This window comes from Neodiprion lecontei, chromosome 2 (genome assembly GCF_021901455.1).
Source record: "Neodiprion lecontei isolate iyNeoLeco1 chromosome 2, iyNeoLeco1.1, whole genome shotgun sequence".
Classification (NCBI taxonomy): Eukaryota; Metazoa; Arthropoda; class Insecta; order Hymenoptera; family Diprionidae; genus Neodiprion; species Neodiprion lecontei.
In genome coordinates this window covers 32,040,940-32,062,721 of record NC_060261.1, presented here as the reverse complement: position 1 = coordinate 32,062,721, position 21,782 = coordinate 32,040,940, and the positions used below count along the sequence as shown (strand labels likewise).

General features: G+C 35.2%; 5 protein-coding genes across 7 annotated transcripts; 2 read left to right on the top strand and 3 right to left on the bottom strand.

Annotated features, from left to right (window-relative positions):
* Positions 1–220: 220 nt before the first annotated feature.
* On the bottom strand, positions 221–1,615 carry LOC107217008 (heat shock factor-binding protein 1). Its single transcript, XM_015654357.2, has 3 exons — positions 1,098–1,615; positions 853–919; positions 221–477 (listed from the first exon to the last, which is right to left on the bottom strand). The coding sequence occupies exons 1-3, from the start codon at positions 1,194–1,196 to the stop codon at positions 389–391; spliced, it is 255 nt and encodes an 84-aa protein (XP_015509843.1). The 5' UTR covers positions 1,197–1,615; the 3' UTR covers positions 221–388.
* Positions 1,616–2,479: 864 nt separating this feature from the next.
* Positions 2,480–6,312, top strand: LOC107217027 (phospholipase A2 group XV). The gene is made up of 7 exons (XM_015654384.2): positions 2,480–2,880; positions 3,068–3,210; positions 3,321–3,555; positions 3,646–3,873; positions 4,897–5,068; positions 5,145–5,267; positions 5,359–6,312. The coding sequence occupies exons 1-7, from the start codon at positions 2,778–2,780 to the stop codon at positions 5,567–5,569; spliced, it is 1,215 nt and encodes a 404-aa protein (XP_015509870.2). The 5' UTR covers positions 2,480–2,777; the 3' UTR covers positions 5,570–6,312.
* Positions 6,313–7,255: 943 nt separating this feature from the next.
* Positions 7,256–8,678, bottom strand: LOC124293027. The gene is made up of 4 exons (XM_046731926.1): positions 8,655–8,678; positions 8,440–8,540; positions 8,154–8,375; positions 7,256–7,985 (listed from the first exon to the last, which is right to left on the bottom strand). The coding sequence occupies exons 1-4, from the start codon at positions 8,676–8,678 to the stop codon at positions 7,634–7,636; spliced, it is 699 nt and encodes a 232-aa protein (XP_046587882.1). The 3' UTR covers positions 7,256–7,633.
* Positions 8,679–8,691: 13 nt separating this feature from the next.
* Positions 8,692–13,692, top strand: LOC124293026 (radial spoke head 10 homolog B-like). Its single transcript, XM_046731923.1, is given in 13 exon segments — positions 8,692–9,612; positions 9,700–9,875; positions 9,982–10,185; positions 10,187–10,380; positions 10,437–10,523; positions 10,612–10,756; positions 10,850–11,070; positions 11,185–11,538; positions 11,624–11,833; positions 11,904–12,023; positions 12,299–12,478; positions 12,544–12,662; positions 12,758–13,692. Coding segments are annotated over 13 exon segments (2,262 nt in total). The 5' UTR covers positions 8,692–9,564; the 3' UTR covers positions 12,962–13,692.
* Positions 13,060–19,839, bottom strand: LOC107217023 (CDK5 and ABL1 enzyme substrate 2). 3 transcript variants are annotated; one of them, XM_046732503.1, is made up of 11 exons: positions 19,705–19,839; positions 18,936–19,379; positions 17,736–18,119; positions 17,530–17,653; positions 17,301–17,428; positions 16,781–16,819; positions 15,422–15,507; positions 15,226–15,326; positions 15,018–15,124; positions 14,710–14,914; positions 13,060–14,551 (listed from the first exon to the last, which is right to left on the bottom strand). In XM_046732503.1, exons 2-11 carry the CDS (start codon positions 19,367–19,369, stop codon positions 14,411–14,413), a joined length of 1,749 nt encoding a protein of 582 aa, XP_046588459.1. In that variant the 5' UTR covers positions 19,370–19,379; positions 19,705–19,839; the 3' UTR covers positions 13,060–14,410. The 3 variants fall into 3 exon arrangements, with proteins under 3 accessions (XP_046588459.1, XP_046588458.1, XP_046588460.1); XM_046732502.1 differs by having other exon boundaries at positions 18,936–19,743; XM_046732504.1 differs by lacking the exons at positions 16,781–16,819; positions 19,705–19,839.
* Between the last annotated feature and the right edge of the window lie 1,943 nt (positions 19,840–21,782).

Below are 21,782 nucleotides of genomic sequence, written 5' to 3'. Positions count from 1 at the left end.
ATCCATTATTCCTAATTAATTGCTTGGACTCGTAAGTGCCTGTAAAGTATTCTTATAATTTATTTTTTTCTTTTGCTTGAGCATTGTAATCCCATGCGGGAATCTATGATTTTAATTTTATAACTGCTATACATTGATTGTAATCTAGTTAAATTATGGAAATGCTAATGCTAAGTGATATAAGCTTTTCTTGCTGTTTGGTAAGTTTTATGTATCATTGTAGTAAAAAAACAGTGCATTTATTCATATGTTTTAAAATACAACATCGTTTTCTATGCCAGCTGTACTTCTGACAAATAAATTTGCGTTGTCACGCATATGCATTGAAGACGATTGTGTTTGGTGTATTATTGGTTAAGATTTCAACTCTTGTAGTTTCAGCTTCAGCTCACTTGTCCGGACCCTCGACACCAGCCTGGGTCATTAGATCAGCGATATTCTTCTCGAGATCGTCTATCCTGTTTCCCATTTCATCTAGTATATCTTCATTAAGGAATAATATTCAATAATGAACTGAACGACATAAACAGTCTGTTACCACTGAAATTTTGGTGTTTACTTACATATTTAAAATTTTAATTATTCGCTATATATATTGAAATGGGAATATTGTCAAAATGCTGGTTCTCTGCTGGCAGTACAGCATTATATTACAAGTTCCAACATTTGTGCAAAGATGCTCAGTTTTCTACCTTTTCTTAAGCTTACAGAAAACCTAAAACAAAAGGTTTTCAACTGACCTATGTTGTGGTTATTAGAAAATTATACAATTACACGTGCGATTTTTTCAATGCATGAGGAATAGCTTGAATGTTGTCACTAAGTAACAATACTATGTACAAGAAAGGATATTTCTTCCGATGATCTGATCTGACATGGTCTGAAATTTGTTCTGCATTCGCTGAAGCAGCGCCTGTACCTAAATAACATCAACATAGGATTGATTAGCGATAAAGAGACGAGTTACCGCGATCCTTGATACTTTTGTTTGTGTACATTCATATTTGTTCGTTTGCAAAATCTGAGTAGTACCAAACAGAGAAATATTGAACTAAACAACAAAGATTTGGCAGTGCTGATATTTTTAGGTTACGTACATATTCGGTGAGTTCCTGCATGTTTTTTGGCTCAGTGTTATTACCGACAGCGTAATTCTCATCGTCTTCGGTTTTTTGCTCCTGCTTGACGTCAGCCATGTTGTTTAAACAAACTTTTCCGTATTTTTTATAACCTAGCGAACCCCGCAACGAGACGGAACGTAGATGCGTTTTACGTTCCGCACACTGACGATATGCTTTCCCAGTGCTTCCGTATCACTCGTCAAACAATATCAGACGAGTCCGCGTGCGTATCCGTCGGTAAGAGTCATGAAGGAATGGTCGCACTTGTCAGATGCGAGATGCATAACGACGGAAAAACGACGTTACAGGGAAAGAACGCATGCGTCGGTTTAACCGTAATAAAAGAGCGGATCGCGTGGGTGATAGTTGGAGAAAGGCACGATCTGAGAAGCCTAATCTTTGCAGGCGATTGATCAAACAAACTCCGTTATGCCGGCTATCAGTGAAACGCATTGATCGCAAGTTGTATGCGTATTCGTTACAGATTATACGGTCGAGAATCACGCAATTCACAATTGAACGGAATAAACAGCAAAGATAAGTGATTAGTAATGCCCTTGGTAATACCCGCGATAAGCGAGATACAACGCGCCAAACCATATTCAATTTTTAACAAGGAAGAACTTGTTCATTATCACGTATAAGAATGGAAACTGGAAGATTTAATATTCTTGTTAACTCCATTCTACCACAATCCGCAGATGGTCTTACGAAAATTTGAATTCCGTGTATTACTTAATGTCTTTCCGTTTAACGTTGAATCAGCTATTAAATTTTACGCCGTCGTACGTATCCATTTACAAAAACATCGTTACAGAAATAATAGGGCAGAAATCAATATTACTGATATGAACACGTTACCGAGATTTACGTATCTAGCGTACACATGCAAGGTTTGAAAATGGTGAACGACATAGATTTCTTGTCGGCCTTGTGAGTCAATGCCTTGTGTTTGTGAATAATAATTCGAATCCTCAAACCACTGCCTCTGGCATGTTTCGCAATTGGCGGCAACAACTTTATTTATAGTTACGCGTGTGCGCAATTGTCAAAAATGTCATGTGTTTGGAGCTACCAGCTGAAGCCTCGCGTTCGTTGGTTTATAGAAAAATTTACAATTGCGCACGTTTCTATTACGACATCTTTCTGATGTTGCAAAAGAAAATATCGATAACATGCCGATAACGCATCCTCGTAATCTGTCATCGTCATTCGATCAATAACAATTAAGGCATCGATAGACATGCGCATATTTCGTGGCATACAAAAGCACATGGTGTCATTTCTGTCAGATATCACGTGACTCCGTGTCGACCTATCGGATTGGCCGACTGTTCTAGCTGAACGTATTTTATTGGTTCATCACGCTCGACCTTCAATGTCGGTGCTCTATGAGTTAGCGCATTGAATGTTGAATAAATTTACTCATTTCACCAGCGTGCTCACAGTTCAGTGATTCGCAGTGTGCGTTCAACGCTTAAAACACGAATTAGCCATACTCCAAAATTAAGCTTTGTTATTTAAACACGGTTGGTTTCATTGTTATTAGTAGTGTTTATTCCACGGACATTCGTGACAGCAAGTATAAGGAAGAAAAATAAAACGGAAATAGTGCGACAATAATATCGGGCTTAAAATCGCTCAGGCTTGCGAAAAATGCGCTTCAGATCGATAATATTCATCGTTTTGTTCTCTTGCTGCATCCAAGGGGAAGCAGGATGGCAGAAAAAAACCAAAGAAAGATCACCGGTGATACTGAGTACGTAATAATATCCACGAGTAAAAATAGTCTTTCTCTGTATCCCAGAATTGAGACGAAAATCTTGTTTTTTTCTTTTACTCTTCACTCCCTTGCTGTTTATATACCTCGTAAGTCCTTGGATTTCAACAGAACTGTCGATTTTGAAAATCGTGCTTTACAAGCGAAGCTAAATATTTTTTCACAGTTCCGGGAGATGGCGGAAGCCAGGTCGAAGCAAAGCTCAACAAGTCAAGCACAATTCATTATGCTTGTGAGAAAACATCGAACGATTATTTCAATATTTGGCTCAATTTAGAACTCCTGGTGCCATATGCGATAGGATGCTGGGTATGACTTTGTCAAAATTTAACAATTAAAAATCGAGCATACACTTATATATCATTGTGAGGGAACTTAGGTACTCATGCGATAATGAATTGGTAATGGCAAATTTTTAGATCGACAACATGGTCCTGAACTATGATAATGTTACAAGAACCACATATAATCAGCCAGGAGTTGATATTCGAATACCTGGCTGGGGCGATCCATTTGTCGTCGAATATCTGGATCCCAGCAAAGCATTTCCTGGCTCGTATTTCAGGGACATTGGAAATATGCTGGTCGACAATTTGGGGTATATTAGAAACGTTTCATTACGCGGAGCACCCTACGATTTTAGAAAAGCACCCAGTGAGTATAATAGGTTTTATAAGTAGTTAAATGCTGGATAATATCGGCACACATGTTTGTCTCAATACGAATTCGGGCCCTATTTTTCAGACGAGAATCAAGACTTTTTTCTTAAACTAAAAACTCTCGTGGAAGAAACTTATATAATGAACAATAATCAGCCTGTAACGCTACTCGCTCATAGCATGGGTTGTCCAATGACCTTACTATTCCTACAGCAACAGAGTCAGAAGTGGAAAAACAAGTACATCGAATCTATGATTACTTTGGCAGGCGTATGGGGTGGATCGGTCAAAGCTGTCAAAGTTTTTGCAATCGGTAAGTTGAGCTGTAGAACAAATCTGACCGAGATTAACTATTGAACTGATTCATTTATTTACTCGAAGGTGCAAACAATAACATGACTGTCATTTTGTGTCCTGGCTTCAATAATTGTTTTTAGTTGTTTTTTTCTTTGCATTCTAATCTTACAAAGAAAAAGAGCTGTCGTAACACTAGAGGTTAATAATTATCCACAATACAAGCCTATTTACTTATCACGCATATTGAACATTTGCTGAGTAATGCTCCAAAACAATTATTTGTCTCCAGTCAACAATGCATCGCAAGAATTTACACACAATGTGAACATGACTATAAGAAAACTATTGAATATGTGTGATTCTATCATGGAATAATTTCTCACAAAGTTGAAGTTACTAACTTTGATAACATAAGGCATTTGTAGGGTAACTTGATATTTCAAAACTTTAGGACTGATTAAAATTCAGTAAACCGCACTTAATAAAGTATAAATTGCCCATATGATGAAAACTCAATGTTTTGTTACGTTATCATTACTAAATTTGATCTCGTGATTTTTCTTCTTGTTTACGTCCTCTTCACGACAACTTATAGAATAAACTGTAACATTTTTTTTTATCATTCAAAATATACAGAAACAAAATATTCTTGAGATACATTTCTTAACTTTTGCAATGGCCACATAATTTTTGATAACCTCCAATGTATTTGCAAAACCTGTTACTGCATTTGAATAACGAAAATACTCCTAATAAATATTAATTAATTGATTCATACATCTAGCGCATGTGAAGATGCACATTCTAAACTGAAAAGTAATAACAGTATCGCAGTCTTCTTAAAAAAAGTTCATATCAACGACTTATGATTTTAGAGAGAATAGTTTCGTTTTTTATTTGTTCATTTCCTCTCAAACTAAATAGTGGACTATACTGCCCTGAAATACTTGTTTCTTGGTCAATACAATGTTTTCTTTCTGGAAGTTGAAAGTGTAACTTTTTTAGCAGTTTCTTTATTTCGTCATTCTGTTCGTTACAGGTGACAATTTGGGTACCTATTTTCTGCGTGAAAGCGTACTGAGAGAAGAACAAATCACAAACCCCAGTCTAGGATGGTTACTACCTTCAAAATTGTTCTGGAAAGAGACGGAGGTTTTGGTTCAAACAGCTACTAAAAATTACACTCTTGCCGATTTACAGCAATATCTAATGTGAGATAAGGTTCTTTTTCAAAAACTGAAAAATATTTCTGTGATTCTGTGATTTATCATTCCTCAATGTTTTTAGAGACATAAATGTACCAAATGGCTGGGAGTTTCGTAAAGATACCGAAAAGTATCAGCTCCAGTTCACAGCACCTGGAGTAACGGTTCATTGCTTACATGGATCAAAAGTGGGAACAGTCGAAAAGTAAGTTTTGCATCTTGACTGTTTTGAGTAAGGATTTTCTGCAAAAAACACTGCAGAAAATGTAACTTCAAATTGGCTCGTAATATTCCAGACTATCGTACGGAGATCTAAGTGATTACCCTAAGCTTGTTTTGGGAGATGGCGATGGGACAGTAAATTCTCGCAGCCTGGAGGGCTGTTTACATTGGCAGGATAAGCAAAAGCAAAAAATATATCACAAGGAGTTCCCAAAAGTTGACCACATGCAAATACTAAAAAATGTTGATATATTGAACTATATATCGAATGTTCTCAAAGTTTGATATTTTGCTCGTTAATATTAAATCCTAAAAAAATGCTAAAATTTATAAGTATGTGTTTATTTAAATAATTTGTGATAAGTTACTGATTTTTACAAAATAAGTTTACGTTCTCAAGGATTCTTATTTAACTACAATACTTTAATTTCTATTGTTTTTATTTCGAGACAATTTTAAGAATATTTTGAGAAATTCTCTTGTTAAATACTGATAATTGAGTTATAGCATACTGCTTCTGTGTAGACGGTCAAAGTGCTTGTTGATATGCTCGATTTACTCAAAAGAATCACCACGTGAACATAACAACAGCATGTAAAATTTGCTCTGTGCGTTCCTACATGTAAATATAAATATTAGATTTTTCACAATTTGTTCGAAGTTATAACAATATCTGTCCTCCAATTTAGTGTAACCGTAACTACATCAATATACGTTTTAAACAATTTTCCACTTCCAAGTTACCAATTATATTAGCATGGATTTCATTGTGATAAAATCTATCTACCCTAGACCAAGATTTGTATAGTTTTATTTTGTATGTACAGAACCGTGTCATACTAGATACCCTTATTCACGGGTTGGGAAATTGTGAATGTTAAAATAAGATTTAATTTTAAATTCGAAATAGATGCTCTCTAAATCGTATTTATTTATTACATATGTGTATATAAAAATTACTTTACTGTGATTGCACGTAATTATACACAGTTTGTGATATTATGGTTGTATAAAAAAAGATATTTAGATCCTATGCTATTTTCTTTCTACATTCATCAAATGGTACTGATTATGATTAATTAATCTTGATAAGAAACTTTGTAGCTAAAATTATGTCTAAGTAGAAATGGCAAACACACGTGTCCAAAATTACAATCTTATCTAACTCAATGATCTGTATTGCAAAATTGATCTCTTCTCAACATACGAGTCAATACAATCGCTTCTTTCTCCTCGGGAAAAGTGTTTCTGAAATTGGTTAAGAAAAAAAGAAACGAAAAGGTAGGGTAGACTATCTTGATAAGAAGTAGAATGTTTGTACCAGGCCGATATTAGCGTGGAACTATAAATCCCCTTATCAGAACTGTGTGATATCCCTATATTGAGCGCCACTCAGGTTTTACTGAGATAAATGGAATTTGCTTACAGTGCACGATTTTTGGCACTAATGCTATGAGTTTTAGAGACGCAATGAAAATTTTTAGATTAACATTGAACTCAATACCCGTTGAAGAATTGATTAAGTAGTATCTGTTATTACTAATTGTAAGCAAACATCTCTAATTGTGATTCAAATGGGAATGAATATTCAATTTAATTAATTATGCTTACTAATGAACAGCGATATATTGCTTTATATTGATTTGTTTAGCACCAGAAGAGTGTAACTGAGTTTGAATTCAATTGATATAGCAATATACATGTACACACAGTATATTTTTATTTTATATGCACGTCCAATAACACATTTGTGGCTTTAAAAAAAATTCTGGTTCGAGCATTACGTTTGATTGTTCATTTTATATGTAGATAGCAGGGCTACGCATTATTTATATGCATCTATTTAATGATATGGCGCATTCCACGATAACTCTGAAAGTAACTAACGAATACCAGTTTTCAATTTTTTTTAGTGGAATTGGAAAACCGGATACTCTTAGGGCCAACTATCCTGCAAAATGAAAATTATTACCGGATAAGTTAGGGTACGGATGAAATTATAGTTTCTTGCAATTACCGACTTATTTACAACTAGCCGACCCGTCTTAAATCAAGTACCGAAGAAACCAATTGTATTTCATATATTTGAGCATGGGTATGCATGTATAGACTTGGTATTGCAAATGAGACGTATATTTCGTATTTATTCTGTTTGACGGTTCTATCGTGTACAATTATGTTCATCGTCGTGCTATTTAAGGGTCGGATGTCCACGCGCTTTTCGAATAATCTTACTGTAAATATTCGTGACTTTTTAAATCATTCAGAAATGTATAATAATGAAATATCCCGCAACAATAGTCGCGTATGCATTACTGCTATTATGCCAAATAATAATCCCTGTAGAACTCAAAATTTAGCTTTATGTAGTGCAAGTTTACAAGGTTCTGTAAATTTTCCAATAATGGGATCGTACGACCGATAACGTTCCATTTTCATAATGGCAATTTTGTTATGCATTTCCATTCCCTGATCGTAAAACTTTTCATTACAATTACGCTCAGTAAGACCTTCATCTGCATAGGACAGTGTACGTCTGTAAAAAAGCCACGGCTTATCTTCGGGTGGATTTGGCCTTGGCTTCATAGGAAAATGAAGGCGAAACTCAATCTGTGATGTGGTTCGATAATCTGTACAGCCGTAATTGTATGGATATAGTTTACACATAGATGATTCCAGCACATCCTTTCGTTCATCATCACTGAAACAGGCAGAATTCATTTCTCAATACCTCAGTGGCTTATTTAATTATGGCCAATCGTACCAGATACCTATTTATGACAGGATTTTGAAACTCCAAAGGTTTATTCAGATGAAGCAGTCAAAAATGTTTATCAAGCGTAATCTAAATTGTACAACCATTTCATACTCAGCTGTTAAACTGAAGGAGAACATGTTCAAAGTACTTCTGTGTGGATAAACGGTAATATAATCATCTTTCAAATTTATCTCTTCCAGTTTTTTATGGGTCTCTGATAATCCAATTTCTTCACTCTCCGGACCCAGTCGCCGATATGTGGATATATGCAAATTTCCATTAGGTGGCTTAAAATCCGTGTTATCTCGTGGTTCTGCAAGTGCTAGTGATTGCCTGTTCACAGATTGATTCGAAAAAAATCTCTACATACAAAATTTATGATCAGTTTATAACTTACCAACCGTAACGCAACACTTTTGGATTGCCTGTACTTGATCTAGGAATCTCTAGCGATTCAATCAATATTGGTTTCTCTTTTTTGTCGAGGGGAAACACTGACTGCAATTAAATATATTGACCACGAATAATGTAATTTATTATTTTTATTCTACATCAGCAGTAATAGGATTAATCCAGAAATGGATAATCAATTATGTCACTAAGTAATCTCACATTAATGCTGTTTTGTCTAGACATGATCCCGGACAGCTTAGTGCCTGCACATATATTATCAAAACAATTATTACAATCACAATTTTAGAGAAAATTCACATATTAATTGTAAACATGACAAGACATGTTGAAAATGTATCGTAAAATATGATCCACGTGTATGGATTATTTTTGTTTCAGTTTAATCAATATTCAGATTTTTGTGGCATTTATTTGTTTTGGGAGTGGAAATACATTAGACAAGATCAGTCATTAGCAATACGAAATATGAGTTACAATGGACAGAATCTAGGAACTATCTCCGCTAAAAAGGCGAGCGAAGAATTCAAGGAATCTATATCATCTCACAATATGTCAAAATTGTTATCATCGGAAGATATTCAGACAGATATTCGGAGCTGTTACAGTTCCGAAGATGAATTTGTCTACCTCTTGTACAATGATATCACCCAAATTTTGATGACAAAGTAATGAAAGCAAGTTGACAATGTTATATAACTGTGATTACTGTAACTGAGCTACATTTTTTTAGCTGGCATGGAACTAGTTTGCAAGAGCACATGGTTACGGGAAGGTACTCTCAGATGACGATGCCTGACAAGAATCATAAGGTGGCTGGTGCAAAAAATTTGTCCCAATTCAGCGCAGCAAATCACGCTAAGGTATTGCATACAGCCAAAATTTGTCAAATTTTATTTCCTGCTGAATAGAAGAGCTCTAATAAGAGAAAAACGAAGCCGAACATTCAATTTTTGGCGGAATTCTCAGCAAGCAACAAAGCATAGGATCCTTTCAGGAATCCAAGTGCCAAGGGTTCAATTCAGCAGATTGGATGACACTACAAGATGAATATGTTCAAGTGGAATTTCCAAATAAGAATACATACACAGGCCGTGTATGTCGCAAACAGATGGAAGGAGACGGTACATATCGATGGAGATCAGGAGAAACTTACAAGGTACTATTAAATCAGTAGTGTATATGTGGTGACGGTAAGGTGAGTTTGTAAATTCGAAATAAGATTGTCGGTTCGCATTGTCCACAGGGAGGATTTGAACAAAATTTAATTGAAGGTAAGGGCAGAATCGAATGGACTAACCAGAGCTGGTACGAAGGAGAATTCCACAACGGTTATCGTCACGGTACTGGAACTTTTGTGTCAAATGATTATGGACGTTTTTACACTGGTCAGTGGTACATGGGTCGAAAACACGGAAATGGGTAAGTTGTATTTTTGAATATTCATGCCCTACAAGTGACCACACCGTTAGAACATTGTATCTATATTGATGTAACACTAACTTATAATTTTTGGCTTGTATTACAGCTATTGTCGTTACAACAAAGAAGATGACTATTATGAAGGAGATTGGAATATGGATCAAAGACACGGGACTGGTTACCGTGTTTATGCAAATGGCACTCGATACATTGGGCAATGGGAAGGCGGAGAGCGACATGGAGTGGGAACAATGGTTTGGTCTAATGGGGATGTATATCGAGGTGATTGGGAAAATGGAATGATGACCGGGTAACACCTACATTGAGTTCTACCGAGGAGTTTCGATATGCCCTAAAACAAATGTCTGCGATTCTCTTAATCTTATTCCTTCACAATTTAGCTACGGAGAGTATGTATGGAATGGATTTTTGAACAAGTCACTTTCTTGGCCTCAAGAAAATTCCTATATGGGAGACTGGCTAAATGGAATGAAACATGGCAAAGGTATCATCAGCAAAAACATGCACCTTATGCTATTTTATATCATTTCTCATATTTAGGTGTTTTAAAACTCAAGTCAGTGGGTGGTGCAAAGTATTCTGGTGGCTGGCACATGGATAAAAAACACGGGTATGGTATGATCATCGGTAAGTTCTGAAAATAGTTAGTTAACACATTTTCGTTTATGACCTGGGGTGCCACACTAATTAACACAACCTTCTGATTTCTTTCAAGGCAATAGCGGTGGTGTCACTGAAGCGGATCCTCTATTTCTCAATGATGTATTAACACCGTTGGATACCGATGCAACTTATTTAACAAATACAATTTCTGATCATGATCCCGAAGTAGACCTTGAAAAAAATCGAGACCTATCTGAGTATTAAAGTTTACAGTCTTTCCAAATTACTGTGCTGATTACATCCAATTTACTCGAAAGAGTTGATTTTTAAACGGTTACATTATGCTGCAGGACTGACCCCAAACCACCTTCAGTAAAACATAAACAGCCCAGGAAAACCACCATTGTGGAGCCACTACAATGTCCATCTGTGTGGTTTCACATTCAGAGATTATTGCAACCAAAAATTGAGCCTCGCTCTCCACCTATCACGCCATCTATTATGATTCGTTCAGGAAAGTGTCACATGTGTAGCAGTGAATCTGAGTGTACTTGTCTTTACGATTCTCCAGGTAAGTTATTTGGCTAAAATTGATCAAATATTTAAGTATCAGTAGTATTTTTGTATCTGTACCCATAAGATAATGTTTCTCAAAAAAGTACCTACCTTATACACATACCTGTAGAAAATCTGCGAGAAAGCAATTCTACAGAGACATCAGAGATGATATCCTCCTGCTTTCGATACAATACTTCGAGTACATCATCAAAGTTGTGTAAACATCCTGAAAAGTTCACAGAGGAAGAAGACTCAGTAGAACAGACGGAGGAGCAATATGAGACATGCTGGGTTCACAAATGTATAGCAAGACACATACTTCGATTGCGTAAAATATATAGGCTGTATGCGGAATTGTACTGTTCAGAAAAAGGAGTGCCGCATCGTTTATCAATGGGTAAAATTGCGCTCTGGCAGCTCATGAGAGACTGTAACATCCATGCAAGAGGCATCAGCTTGATACAATTTGAACGATACATTGGTCAGTTGAATGCTCTGATTTTGCATTATTTGTTCAATAAATGATAACTCTGACTTTAATACGATTTTTGCACTTTCTGACACAGCTCTCAATAAATCAGCATTTATCGATCAGGTATATTACCCTTTTGAAAGGATAGAGTTTTATCAATTCCTACATGCGCTACTTGAGTTTTCTTGGCATATTTACACAAAAGAAGGTGATATAGAAACGGAAGCTGTACGTGGAAGATTAGCTGGAGGATTGCATAAGCTCCTAATTGAAGATATTTTTCCAAATGCTGGAAAGCACGTTGGTCAGTATGGCCAATAACTATTATTTCATATCAGTGAAATAGCAAAGTAAATTGTGTGACCTAATTATAGGAAATGTTTCAACTGTCTACCGAGATCTGTTTCCGATTTATTCCGTTTATCAGTTATATTGTGATGTTGGCGTGCCGCACACAGCCAAAAAATTTCTCCAAGCCACATGCATCGCTAAAGGTGATTTATTTTTTATTGAAGAATACAGTTCTTTCGATTCATTTCGTTTGTGACTCTTCAACTGCTCTTTTAATATCATAGTATTACTGAATTGGGAATATGATTCAGTATAAGCCACCAAAGAATATTCAATCATTCTGCAACACAATGAAGAGATTGTGGTTTCTTTCAAAGACTTGAATAGAAGTGTTCTATAATTATTATAAACTAGTATTTTATTCATAAGTAATTCCATTATCATCTACCTTATCAGTGGAAAATTAAAATTATTATAGGTTCCAGCGATCCGAAACCATTACCTTGGCCCAAACCAAAGATGACTGCGATTCCGTCATACTTCGTTAATGGAATAAACGTTGTTACTGTTGGAGAAAAACTGAGCTATATTCCAGCAGGAAAGCCTAATCTACAATCAGACTCTACTGAACGTGTATTAAATTATGAAGACGATTTAGGTAAGGTGCCAGTGATCAAGACGTTGAGAATGGCATTCACACAGGCATTCATACATGTGTTATAGCTCACGAATTATTTGCCTTGAGACACATTGGAGCTCGAAAAATGGTTTCAATTATGGCCACAATTTGCCCAGGGATAAAGGATCAGGAAACTGATATGATCGTTAATATGGATTATGAGGTAAGTACGATTGGTTTGGACAGATAACTTATTGTTGGAGAAACGTGAAGGTTTACGAAGAATACATGGTAATTATAATCCACTTGATGTTACAGCTCTCCTTTCTTGAGTTCTATGAAATATTATTAGAGGCTGCAAAAGTTTTGATCTACGAGAAGAAGGTAGCGATGCAAGAAGAGGCCTGTAGGGTAACAGCAAATGCAAGTGTAGCAATGGAATTACTGAATCATTCACAGATTTTAGAACCTACCGAAACGAAACATAAGTCGTCGAAAACTTCCAAATACAAGAAAAAGTGACTTCATGGAAAATTTAAAGCCTTCAGTGACATTTAAATCTCTCTAATGAGATTGATTAAATTTATAGAAAAACGTGTACATGAAAGAGGAGCAGTAACTTCAGTTTTCCAATTTATTCACATAAGTACAAGTTACTCTACAAAACTTACGTCTTAAAATATGATACATATCCAGAATGCCAGGAAATGATAAAATGTAAGTACTATACATGATAAATATCCAGAAAAACGATAAATCAATAATTACAATCAATTAGTGGTAAATTTAAGAGTAATATTAGACATCAACAACAGACTAGAACGCATGCTTAAAAAAAAATCTTTACCACGCATTCTCACGTGGAGCGAACTTGCATAGTATTACGTTCACTGACGTTATTACACGTTATTTTGGCATACAAATTACAGTTAAACTATCTGTAATTTCACCGTTCTTTCATGTCAAATCGTTTTTTCGTTTCTATATCAAAATAAATAACAACGTGTACATAATATATAATATAAGTATGATCTGTTAAAACTTCAATCGAAACATGGCACTGATAATTGTTAGTGTTTTTTTCACTATCCAGAATCGTGAATATCACATTCATCTAGTAATCAATTATAAAGGATTATGACTGGAAACCATATTCAAGTTTGAACGTTATTTTTTATAGATACTCGTAGATGTTTATGAGAACATACGCTACTCAAGGTATCTATAGCGAATAACAAATCGGTGATAAACTGTCGGATTTTTAAAAATATGTACGTAGTTTATACCTACCACAAGTTAAGATGCTTTCATTTTTTCTTAACAGAAACAGCTAAATTACAGAAGAAATTTTTTTGCAAATTTTCTTATAAAGGTAATATCTAATGAACAGTAGACATTTCGTTTCTTATATATATATATAAAACTATTCAATTTCCAAGTATCTAGACCTTTAGATTACATATTACGTACTGAGTATAAAGTTATTGACTAAAGAGCATATGCCTCATCTCAGAAATAAGTACTCTGTTTTTTCTTCTTGATATTAATTTGTTGGTAATCGAAGTGTTACCCATTGCAGGTCAATAAGCAGGTACTTTTATCGTGATAATATGAATAATGAAGAAATTTAAGTGAACTGTCGTATAAGGTTGGCGACAAAGCAAGGTAAGTTGAACTTGCGAGTTGTACAATTAGCCTTAGCTAAAATGCAGAAGATTAACATTTAAATGTTACATAGTATACAAAGAATAAAGAGCTACCTTACTTACTTAGCACCGGATTTAAGTTAAACCCACTTCTCGGATTATCATTCTGTTTAAATCATAATTTGATCACTTCTCGAATTTTCTACTTACAATTATTACCGAAACATTAGAAAATTCGCAAAATGCATTGTAGTTAAAGCTCCGTTTAGTTTTACGAAGAAAATGTTCGTGGCCGGTGTACTAATACCAATGGTATAGGAGAAGGTCAGGACTCATACATGAGGCGCTGATAATGTGGGAAAACCTCCCACGTAGGCAAATGCAAACCAAATTCTAATGCTACTAGTACAGCAAACTCCGACGTTATCAGTTCCTTGCGATTCAAACGGAACACACTTTCTATTCTCTGTGGAAAAAAAAAAAAAATGTACATACAAGCAGTTATAAATCTTCAAAGCTTGGTTATCATCGAACATGTGAGCTTAAAATAGACTCTCATCTTATCTCTAGGAATCACGGTTCAATAAACGCAGCTGTTCAGTTACATATAGACTAATGTTATACCTCGATCAAAGATTTCAAAACGTCACCCTTCACGTCATTGAGCTTTGCTGCAAGCAGTAGACATGCTCCAGCACAGAGTTTTCTTGTCTGCTTAGTCACAACGTTGCGAAGAATTAGTTTCTCAAAGTATACATATGCCGTAGCTACAGTCAGTAAATCCAGGCCATATTCGAACTTGCATATCTTCCTCATCTCACGTTTTAAACTACAAATTATACATAAATAAACATAAAAAATGTTTATGAGTTTACCCAAGTATTTTGTTATCAAAATTATCATATTATAAAATACCCATATACTGGTCTTACCTTCTAAGTTTACTCAGTGTTAATGGTATGTGAGGGAACTTTTCTCTAAACTTATCGTTGAGTTCTTTCTTAAGATCAGATGGTCTAACATAATCTATCACTGATGTCTGCAAAAATTAAATACACAAAATACAATTGTGTAGTTAATATTCATTTTAATGGCCGCAATTTGGAGTCTGACGAACAATCTACCAATGCAAATATTTACCATGTATGACGTAAATGTAAGTAGCGTACGATGTTTGCCTGCGATTAACTCTGGGTCGTCTAACAAATTTGGGTTGTACGGCATATCTTCCCATTCATAAGCTAAAATTGAAAACAAATTATAGCCAGGCAATGATTTGAATAATTTTGATGGTTTGCACAAATTTAATATGTCAACTTCCATTTTATGTATTTACCTTTCGTATCTGCATTGTAAGATAGCGGGGGTGACGCAGGAATGATGTGCGATGGTCGATGTATAGCAGTATCATGCGATAAGCACCTGAAATGAAAAATCTTGATGAATTGATCTGAATTATGTTTTGTACGAAAATTTATAGTATAGCTCTCTTATTCCCAATATTAAATCAAGTAGAAGATATAACAATCTTACAATTCATGATAACATCAGTTATCGTAAATTGTAAGATGTAAATAGGTGATAATTATACCTCGTGAATACTGATTGTAATCAACTTCACAGTAATCTTCATAAGCCATTTGGTATTTTGGATAATTCTAGCATAAGTAAGCAATTGTTTGTTATCTTTTGCAAGAACGGGATTATCAGTGGTTATAAGCTACTTACCCAGGCTAACTTTATATTTTAGGTGGTAGAGATTGGGTACAGAGAATTAATTTGGGAGCAAGGATTGGCAAGTTGATTTCCACAAATAAACCAATGTCTTCTCCATCTGTGTAAAAACAGATGATAATCGCGATGACATCGTTTTTTACATCTCAGACATAGATTCATTTCTTCAAGACTATAGACATTGATATCTAATTATAATAGGAGAAAATGAACACTCTCCAACTACTGTGCAGCATTAAAGTACATGAACGAGAAAACAGTGGGTACTTTTGGATTCAGTTTTGACAAGATTATGTCAAGAATAGTAAGAATTCATTATGCGGTTTACAAGAGACACGACTAAAGGTAATTCATCACACAGCACATGATTGCAAGGAAGCACATATTAATGGTAGTAGTATGGAAGCATGAAAGTTTGATTTTATGATTGAATGTAAAATAGAAGTATCCTGTCTTATTAAGTGATTCGCAGAATGTGAAAATCGAAACTCTTGTCTAGTTGCTTTTCTAATGACGACAGTTTGACTTGCCGACTTATTTAAATTGATAGGTGCATTCGCCTAATTCATTGTATTGGATATGAATAAATACCAATAACTTCATGGTTGTATCCTACACATAATTATGATTGTAAATGATGCTGTGCATTGACGATTAATATTATTATCATTAGGAGCTTTTACTTTGGAACATATTAAATTATGAATTTCAATTGCATATTTTTGAATAGCTAAATTTCTTTGAATTCATATTTCAAATGCGGAAAGATGAGAGTGAGATTTATAAAATCCTCGATATCGAAAGATAAGTTTATAGAATGAGACAAGGAAGATTAATAATATGGTTTTCAGATTTCAAAATATCGCTTTCCCGGGTTAGTTATTCGAAATTGAAAATATAAAAAAAGTTGATCTACAATACAAATCATCTACTCGTGATGCTTAGTATTTTGAAGTTTTACCATTGTTTACAATCCACGTTCCAAGTTATAGTTTGTGTCCTGTAACAAGATTGATGATAGAGAACGTACATTCAGATCACGCTTCGATTGAGTCAGAAACTTAGATATTAGCATCTTCATAGAAGTCAGTTTACTTATCGAGATTTAAAAAGTACCGAACCCTCACTCTGGTCCTCCCCACTGTCCATCGTACAACATTAGCAAAGAAAGCTTTGACATTCCTATGTTGGAATGAAGTGAGCATGAAGAAAATAATGATCACTTCATAAATTCATTTAAAATAACGAAAACATTGAAGTTACGACTGAAGAACAAATGAAAGTGTTGCAAGTTGATGAAAGTAATGTGGATGTTTTCTACCAATCACTATTTTATTGCTCAATACAAGAAGCATCATGAAATTTATTTTTTCATTCTCAACAAGAACAAAGTCAAGCAAAACAGGCTTAAATTGAAAACAGACACGAAGCATTTTTAGGTATTTGCAGGCACAAGATCTTTCTTCCTTCTCTAGTCATACCTTGCTGCCACAGTGTGCTTAGCTGGAACTGTGTGCATAAGCTCTATGGCTTCATTATCATTTCCAAAGCCCTTGCGATCCTTAGAAAACTGCCTTGATGGTATCAGAAGTTGTCCATAAGATATCTCCTGAAAAAAAATTTGTTACATTACATACTGGTGTTTCTTGTTTATTGAAAGAATAAAAGTTGGAAATTAAAGTCTATGACACTGATAACACTCATAAATACCTGGCCATCTTTGCCCCGCTCTATACCTAACAAACCAAATGGGTCTAACGTATCATTGATAGCTGAAAGGGGTCTTGGACCTGAAGTATTTCTCCTACGCCCAGGATCTTTTCGAAGTTCAGACCTATAAAGTGTGGAAGACCGTCGATATATTTTATGGGGTATATATGTACTTTGTGATTAGAGCTCTTGCAAGTTTTGTTTACCAGCCAGTACGAGGTCCTTTATTGTATGGAAGGGCAGAGAAAACAAGGAATGGGACCTTCTTAGCGGACACCAAGATGAGTCGATCGTCTCCAAATTTATGGCCAATAAAAGGTCGCTGCATCATGCGTAGCTCTTTTGTGACTTCAGGTATGATGTTATTATTGGAACAGTTAGACAAGACATTGTTGATTGCTTTTGATTTTGATCTAGATGACTGTGATATAGACTTCGAACGTAGAGAGCCGATACTTTCGCTGCTACTATTGTGATGATGCTTAATGTCTTCTGAAAGTGTTGATGTTTGATGAATGATTCTCTTTCTGTGCTGCAAGGATCCAATACGTCTTTCAGGAAGTGAGTATTCACTACTTGTTGTTTCAGTACTGGAAGTTAATTGAATAAATTAGTAATACAACATTGAATAGTAAGTTAAACAAATATGACATACATTTTGTGTTTTGGATTCAGACTTTTATGTATACAAATGTTATCAACCCGCTTGAAGGTAAATATATATTTGTTTAATATTCTTTACATAGTGTCACTTCAGATGTATTGACTATTTATTAACAACTAAATTACAGAAAGTTACGTCTGTTGCCTATCAGTAATATGAAATAGGTCATTTAACATGAAAATGTGGAAAGGTCATCTAATAATAAGATCTTGCTCCATAGAAATATAGATTGGCATAAGGCCATCCTGTAATGTATGTCTAAGCTTTTCAACAATTGGTGAATTATTTCATTATACACGAATAAGATTGCTATTCATAGAATTGAATAATAAACGAACAATCGTTGCCAAGCTCACATAGATTTTAATGACCTAGATCAAATTAATCCCATTCAACGGGTGCTGAGAGCATTATCTCTCTGTGAGCAATTACGATAAGAACTTTAAAGTTCACAGAGATTGAATGCTTAGTGATAAACATCATATGTTGGTTAATTAGTGTTCTCTGATGATAACAGACTGTATGTCTCGTCTGAAAAACAATTGCGCAACATATCGACTGCTTCATTATTGTCTCTGTGTAGTCGAACCTTTTTACAATTATTATGTAACAATATACGCACGTCCAAGTGAATTGTATGAAAAGTTGGTCTTGGATTTATTGGAGCCACTCAGACTTCAAAATGATAGCAAAAAAAAAAGTGAAACTATGTATGGTAATTGTTGTTGTTGAATTTTCTTACCGATCTCTAAAAGGACCATGAACTCCAGGTGGCAAATGAACAAAAGTTGCTGCTCGTTCCTGGTCTACGAATGCCGCAGTGGCAAGTTTGGCCGGAGTTAAAGGGCCATCAGAGTCCGAACTAAAAGAGTGCTGCTCATGAACTTTACGAACCGGCGGAGAATTTGTCACAGGATTTACTTTGCGAGGAACCATCAACGGCTCTATGGATAAGCCATCGATACCCTCATATGCCGATGTTTCAAGGTCGTTTTGATGGATAGTGTTTCCATGGTCATGGTGAGTGTCGCTCAGTGTCCTACGGTGGAAGACTGAGTTCCGCGTTAGGATAGCGAGCTTTGTATCCCTGTGACTTCCATCGAGGGATATGTTAGAGAGAAATGTGAGAGCGGCGAGCCTTCGACGGGAATGATTCTTCTTTAAGGATGTTGCCATTCCACACAAACTGAAAAGTATTTGCAAGAAACGCGAAATTTATGGTCAGGGTGAGTAGGTGGGGCGAGAAGGCGGTGAGATACGCTCCTCGAATGGATTATTGCCCTGGATGGGCGGTAGGGACAGCCGAGTCACAAATGTGTAGCGATTACGTCGGCGATATGTAAACTAAGATCAAAATTGGTCGTCATTGCGCGCACATTTAGTCCTAACATTGGATAAAATACTAGCACCACACAAGTCGAAACTTGAACACGCAAAGCCTCGCATTTTCATCGGATTATTCGAGTATACAATTCTTATTTCAATCTACGCAATCACTCATGTTGTCCTACCTCGCAAAAATTGGAACTGAATGGAGCCGCGGTGAGTGGCATGAAAATAGCTATTTGTACAGTTCTTTTGTTTTGCATCAGTGCAACCAACAAACAAATACGGTCATTAAAATCACAGATGAAAATTCCCTATTCTTCTCAATAAGTCAATTGTTTCACATCTCTCTAACGACTGTGTTCGTCATCGGTGAGGAAAGAGTTTGAGCAATTCATTTCTGTTTACTCGATTAGAATTTTCAACTACGTATACTTACGTCGGTAATAATTTGTTTTGATTGATGATTTCAACATCACCACAAGCATTAGCTAAGCAACAGGACAATTACAAGCGGTGTGCTCTCACATGAATAGAAATTTTTGCACTATTATAGTTTGTAATCATATTTTTTAACCAATAATGTATCTTAGAGTATAGATATATGTTTCTGCGTAATTGCTGCAGTGTTGTTTAATTTCTGCTTGATTTCGATTTGAGTAGGTAATTAGATGTTTACAATTTATTTGGGTATTAATTGGTGGTTGTATGGTCCGCAAAGTTCAAAATGGGCTCCCGAACAATCGGAAAAGAATAGAAACGGATTGAGAATTTCAATACGATCTATTCCGATTTCTTCATCCAAACGGATGTTTCGTATTCTTTGAAAAGAATTAATTCGGATAGAAGGAATTGAATCGGATTGATAATTGCCATCCCTTATTCTAAATAAATAATTGAAACGAACAAGCTATTAGAGGTGGGATTGTCGCGAATATGACGGGATAGGAAAGAACAGATAAAATCTCATTGTCTCATTGGAATAACTCATGCTTAATTCGGAAACTTGAAGAAATGGGATTCATAATTCTGGTAATCGTTCCGTTTCTATTCTTTTCCGATTGCTGGGTCAATAATCACGCTGAATTTTTTTCACTTTGACTAATACTGTTTTATCTGTGGTAAAAATTCAGTAGGAAGCAGACAGAAGCATGCACGAAACATGATAACAGAAACGTTTATAAAAACAGGAAGCGTACAGCATTACGAACATTTTTATACGGTTTTATGCGCTTTTTCCTGTGAATTTTTCTATTCTTCAATGATGGACTTTTTATTCAAAACAGGTAGTCAAGCAAAATTAAGTATAAAGCTTACTTTCTGCTCAAAATCCTACTTCATTATATAATTAACCCATGCTCTTTATGAGCAATAATTTAACATAATAATCAATATTTAATTTAGTTCAACAAAAACAGACCACAAATTTATTCGTTGTTTAATACAGAACATCTTTTGACACATATGTTTACGACAATACGATGGAGAAAATTCGATTTTATAACATGGAAATCACGTGAATAGTTTCGTCTCTCTCGTATGAGTATAAGTAAAAGTGAGATACTCAAAGATTCACAAACACTGAATTCCATGATACGCATTGAAGTTATTCTGAATATAAAATGTGAAAAATGTCAATAATGATATACTTATATCAAGAAAATTATAAAGTTGTTTAGCCTTGACACGTAAAACTAACTGTGTTTGCGTTCTGTCAATTAGGCCCCGCCTATGGAGTGAACAGACCTATTTAAATATTTTTTAAATAACTGAAAAGGATGATATGTTTTTCACATATCATATTTAAAATTTGTTTTTCACGGAATCGTAACATTTCAAATTACAGATCTCAAGGGTTTGACTTTATTCGCTGACGCGAGAATTAAAGACATGATTATCCCTGGAAAAATTTTCGTGAGAAGTAGTCTGCCGGTAAGTGTACCTGGGTATTCTTTTCATTATGGTCCCGCAGCCAAAAGAGGCCGTGTTAGCGATCCGGTAACTTCCTTATGATTGGCAGAAACCGTTTAAAACGCAATGCCATAATACAAAACCCCGTTAGAATAACTATCTTTATAGCAGTCTTTAGTAGACGCTGTTTTGGAATGATGTATATCTGTTATTTTCATGTGTACGTTTCGATGTGATTCAATATTATGCAAATATCATATGTATTATTTTGTGAATCGGCATGCCTACAATAAATTCGATAAAATTATCGTATCACATAAAATGTTGACTAAAGATAGCTTCAGTCAACGTA